General features: G+C 40.9%; 1 protein-coding gene across 1 annotated transcript; it reads left to right on the top strand.

Annotated features, from left to right (window-relative positions):
- Positions 1-395: 395 nt before the first annotated feature.
- Positions 396-5076, top strand: LOC121872147 (oplophorus-luciferin 2-monooxygenase non-catalytic subunit-like). The gene is made up of 3 exons (XM_042374824.1): positions 396-1247; positions 2620-2736; positions 3729-5076. The coding sequence occupies exons 1-3, from the start codon at positions 437-439 to the stop codon at positions 3890-3892; spliced, it is 1092 nt and encodes a 363-aa protein (XP_042230758.1). The 5' UTR covers positions 396-436; the 3' UTR covers positions 3893-5076.
- The last annotated feature ends 924 nt before the right edge of the window (positions 5077-6000 follow it).

Here is a 6000-nt window from a genome sequence, read left to right on the forward strand (position 1 = left end):
AAATGACTCACAAAACTTTAATCGGGAAAGACGAGGGATATAACAGCTTAAGAGGGTCTGCGAGGAAACACGTTAGTGATACACTTAATTGACCACGGTGTTCAAGATTCTCACCTAAGCCGTTGACAACAGCTACAGGTGTTGAATCCTTCTGATGGGTGTTACACCTTTTACTTAGACTAAGAAACCAAATATTCTCTGATCATGTTGCTGACACTGAATACTACTCGTAAGTTTCTGGTAGTGAAGGTATAAAACTTATACAAGGTAATGCATTTTTTCACTTCAGTAAGTCACCACATATTTATTAGTACGCATTTACAGGAGACACAGGTGCCCCCGTCCTCCTGCCTGCCAGGTGATAAGATAAAGCAGCTGGGTTATAAGAGGAGCTGCTGCCCGCCACCACACACCTGGTTGACGGCCGCACACCGAGATGCTGTTGAAGTTTGTGGTGGTGTGTGTGGTGGTGGGCGTGGTGACTCCCGCCCTCACTGTGAGTGGTGTCCAACAAATGCCAAAGGAATGGCCCTGTCCTATAAAATCCGATATCTACCCCTGCATATGTAGTTATAATCAGTCTTATGACTTGTTTATGGATTGTTCTGCAGTGGAAAATAATGATGAGTTAGAAATTGCCTTCAGAGAATCAGAGTTTCCCTTTCTCAAATACAAAGAATTTAAAATCGTCCATGACCCCAATGACGAAAAAAATATGTTGACCAATATCGGCCCTGACACCCTCCGAGAATTATCGTTTGAGCGCATCATAATCACTGGCACGAAACTGAACGAGATAGCAGACGAGGCCTTCCACCATTCTCATGACACGCTCTTATCTATGGACCTCTCAAACAACGATCTAAACAGCTTCCCCCTTGAGAGCATCAACGAATATTCAAAACTTAAGATATTCAAACTTGATGACAATAAGTTCCCAGAGCTTCCAGAAATACCATCCGACTCTCTGGAAGTTTTTAGCATCAGTGGCAACCCAAACTTGAATATCTTCCAAAATGCATTTCAGCAAGCACCACTCCTCAGAGAGATCTATCTGGCGCGGCTTCAACTAAAAGTTCTTGAGCCTGGTTTGTTCTTAAATCTGACCCACCTCGCGATACTTGATATACATAGAAATAAACTGGAATCGCTAGATGAGTACTCCGTCGCCACAAAGGAAGTATCCTTACAATTTGTCAACGTCGACGACAACCTCCTTACTGGTATACGCCATGACGCCATCCACGGTAAGACCACCACACGTCACACATACAGTAACACCATCACCATACGTCACAAATACAGTAAAACCATCATCACACGTCACACATACAGTAAAACCATCACCACACGTCACACACATACACAGTAACACCACCACCACCACACGTCACACATACACAGTAACACCATCACCACACGTCACACATACACAGTAACACCATCACCACACGTCACTCATACACAGTAACACCATCACCACACGTCACACATACACAGTAACACCATCACCACACGTCACTCATACACAGTAACACCATCACCACACGTCACACATACACAGTAACACCATTACCACACGTCACACACACAGTAACACCATCACCACACGTCACCATACACAGTAACACAGTACACACCAGTCACCACACGTCACACACATACACAGTAACACCATCACCACACGTCACTCATACACAGTAACACCATCACCACACGTCACACATACACAGTAACACCATTACCACACGTCACACACACAGTAACACCATCACCACACGTCACACATACACAGTAACACCATCACCACACGTCACACATACACAGTAACACCATCACCACGTCACTCATACACAGTAACACCATCACCACACGTCACACATACACAGTAACACCATCACCACACGTCACTTATACACAGTAACACCATCACCACACGTCACACATACAGTAACACCATTACCACACGTCACACACACAGTAACATCATCACCACACGTCACACACAGTAACACCATCATCACACGTCACACACACAGTAACACCCATCACCACACGTCACACACACAGTAACACCATCACCACACGTCACACACACAGTAACACCATCACCACACGTCACACACACAGTAACACCATCACCACACGTCACACACACAGTAACACCATCACCACCTCTCTTCCTAATCAATATATCACTCCAAAAAGTTATCTTTACGATTTTGTGCGAAACAATTTTACAATATTTCTTAGACTCCCACACAAACAACTAACAAACATTCCCCAGACACAAACAAAGAATAAACATACTACACTGACACAAACACTTCCTTGATACAAACGACAAACATTTTCCCCTCACACAAACGACAAATTTTAAACTCTCTCCACCTAACATAAACACTTACCCTGACACAAACAAACTCTCCTCAAACACACAACCCAACCTAACCTAACACAAACAACTAATAAACATCTCCCTTGACACAAACAACAAACAAACTCCTCAAACACAAACAGCCAATAAACATCTCCCTTGACACAAACAAACTCTCCTCAAACAACAAACAAACTCTCCCCTCAGACACACAACCAACTAATAAATCATTCTTGCACCAGGTCTAACTAAGACTGCCACTGTCTCGATGCGGAACAACCATATAATCTACCTGAATAAGGACAATTGGAGCCACGTCATCGATCAACTTCGTCCTGACGGTATACTAGACCTTGAAAGTAAGTATCTAAATCGTTAATTGCCTGGCAGGTGAGTTTCTAAAGGTTAAGTGGCTGGCAGGTGAGTTTCTAAAGGTTAATTGGCTGGCAGGTGAGTTTCTAAAGTTTAACTGGCTGACAGGTGAGTTTATAATAGTTAATTGGCTGACAGGTGAGTATCCGGTATTCATAATTGGATGGCAGGTGAGTACCAATTATCACGTTTGCGTAACAGTTCAGTATTGAGTACTCTTATTGGCTGCTGGCCAATCATTACTACCTCGTACAAGGGATCCTTCGAGATACGGAAGTTCGAGTTAGGGGACTTTGAGCCACAGAGAGCTTTTCCGTAACTCGAGGGATTACCTGCTGCCTCACCTGCCCATTTATTCGTCAACCAATAATGTAATGGCATATTTTGGCTGGCAGACGAACCTTCCTCTCCTATTATTGGTTTAAAGGACATAAGACTGAAGAAGTGGGTGGGTGAGTATTGCTGGTTAATGACATATAAAGAGACATGTAACCTTAACTACGTCTTGTAAATTAATAAATAAATCAATGAGACCAGGATATATAGGGTGGGAACGTCATCAGCACACACCGTTGAAGATCATCTTGTATAAAATTTAATGATCAGTGTCTCGTCTTCCTCCGTCAGTTCAAGTCTACTGTAGAGCAAGCTTCCTCCTCCTGCATCCTTCAATAACTCGAATCTTACACTAACTTCGACCTTCCCTTCCCCCATTTGTTATTATTATCATTATCTTGTATATATGCCATCCCATTCCCTTTAGTTCTTCATAAGAGACGAATATGTCATCCTCCTCAGCGGATGGATTATGTGTAAAAGTACTGGCATGTTGTGCGTGCGTTGGACTCCTTCACTATCGTCGTGTTTCATAGTCAGGGTGCATCCAGGCATCATTTACATTTACAGTTTATATCTCCAACGAATGTTGCCCCAAAAAATATTCGAGACGCTTGATGAGAAATATGTGATTGTGTTACAGATAACCCTCTGGTGTGTGGGTGCGACATGAGTTGGATTATGTTCTCAAAGGATAAGGTGGATCTCTACCTTTTCACTGACACCACTACCTGCAAGACGGGAGAGATAATAATTTACCTTCCGATGCAGAACTTCTGCGACAACTGTCTTCCTAACGACTGTTAACCCCATCGTTTAGGACTGATGAGAGGTTTGATAAGTTTACCAATAAACACATGATGGTTGTGATAGAAAAAATCTCGTTTTGAATATGGATTGACTACTTCTTGATTGATACGAATCACATTGTATATGAACTGTTGAAGATTATAATGGTTAATAGCAGATATAAGCACATTTGGTAAAGATGAAATTGAAGGCTGAGCTCTATCGTCAAATCAATATACCTGTATGACCAACACAAATAAATACAAAGGTCATGTTGTTATAAGTCTACACGTCAGCAAGTTTTGTTGATTATCATAAAGAACAATAATATGTATTTCTTAGCTGTAACTTTATCCCACAGCAATTTATCATCATAGTCAGGAAAGTTTCGTCACATAATTAAGAAAAAACATTTAATGAGAGCTCCGTGGCCTCAGGGCGAAAGTGTTGTAACTCCTGAACTGTCCTTGTAAACAAACATTAAATTATATGACATGTAGATGTTTTAAGTACCATGCACTACACAGTATATGAGGACCGCTTAGTTGTCGTGGTCACAGGGCGCTTTTTTGTTGAATTGAAAAGTTACAACACCTTAGAGCGCTGAGTTTAGGGGAGTGCAGTCTTCACTTATCGTTCACATCAGTGTCGGAATCAACTATTTAACCACAGACAACAGATGTTTTATAAAAAGTTAAAGTTAGCCTCAGTTTCTTTCCTAATAAATACATGAGCCCCAACCCAGTGCTTCCGTGTGTGGATTCATGAAAATATTCTTAGTCATGTGTATGTATGTATGCAAAAATTAGACATAACATAACCATAACATAAAAACAATAAAGTGAAATATATTATCCTGGCATTATCTTCAAGAGTATCCCCCACACAGTACAGTAAGCCACCTCACCAATCACCTCTCTGGATTTTGTTTTCGAATGAGTTAGTTATATGGTTAGAATTTATCGGCATTGTTTAAGTAGTTGTTTTTATTTGTTCAATTTGATTACAATAATCTGACTTGTACTTGTAGAGTTATAAAAGATGTCAGTAGATAATACCTTGTCAGTCCCGCTACGAGTGTTCAGAGCGGCCATAGTACTAGTGGTGTCAGATGTTTGATGCAGGAAAATATTGTGGGTCTTTTTATCAATTGTGATATTAAAAGTGTAGTTGTGTGGCTAATAAATATCTTGCTGTAAAAATATGACCTTTCTTTTGGATGTGAAACCTATGGATTAAATTTAGAGAGATAATGTTTCTCTAGAGTTGTACCCTAACACAAGAGATACTCACTGGGAAAAGATGGTAAAAATACAGCAGAGATGACAAGAATGTATAATTTGTGCATGAAAACAGCCAATTACCATAACAACAGCAGAAAGTACAGTAGCCGCCGTAAATAGTGGCGGAACACGTGGTCCACCTATACTTTTGCCGCGTCTCATTGATACACTTCACAGCTGGCTCCTATGGTTAATGTGACAGCTGCCTCACTCATATGGCAACACTATGGAAGTTACACCACCAAAATAACACCAGAGAAAGGTGATGTGCCTGACCGATCTCAATGGGAATTTTTCCATAACTCGAATATACTTTTCAAGGTACTGCTTCCCTTTTGGAGCTAGGGGTAGAACACACACACGGATGGGGCAGTAAACAAGGTAAAAGTAGGTGGTTAAGGGCGGGGCATGTTTAGTAAATAGTGATGTGAGATGCAAATGGGAGGCGAGTCATCTGCTATTTGCTAATGACACTGTTCGGGTGGACGATCTAAATATTTTTTTTTTATTTGCTAGAGAATGAGTTTCGAAGAATGTTTAGGAGAGAGAAATTTGAAAGCAAGAGAAAACTAAAAAAAAAAAAAAGTTGAGAAAGACGGTGGAAAATTTTTAATCTGATTGAAGGTAGGATGGCGGAAGTGACGTGTGTGTTTCATATAGATACTGGGTGAATGTGTTATCGAGAGGAATAATAAATAACAAACTGAATCAGAGAGTATAGGAGGGAAAGAAAATAACAAGTGGATGGAGAAATGCAGAGGGAGAGAGAAAGAGAGAGAGAAGACAAAGATGAGATGCGGGAGAATAACAGAGACGAAATTTCTGTGTTGGGCTCAAGTATAC

This window comes from Homarus americanus, unplaced genomic scaffold, assembly GCF_018991925.1.
Source record: "Homarus americanus isolate GMGI-L3 unplaced genomic scaffold, GMGI_Hamer_2.0 scaffold22069, whole genome shotgun sequence".
Classification (NCBI taxonomy): domain Eukaryota; kingdom Metazoa; phylum Arthropoda; class Malacostraca; order Decapoda; family Nephropidae; genus Homarus; species Homarus americanus.

Bases quoted from the DNA above. Each gene is read 5' to 3' on its own strand.
- LOC121872147 (XM_042374824.1), top strand. From the start codon at position 437: ATGCTGTTGAAGTTTGTGGTGGTGTGTGTGGTGGTGGGCGTGGTGACT. The intron at 1,248-2,619 runs GTAAGACCACCA...TTCTTGCACCAG, and splicing joins ACGCCATGACGCCATCCACG to GTCTAACTAAGACTGCCACT. The intron at 2,737-3,728 runs GTAAGTATCTAA...ATTGTGTTACAG, and splicing joins CGGTATACTAGACCTTGAAA to ATAACCCTCTGGTGTGTGGG.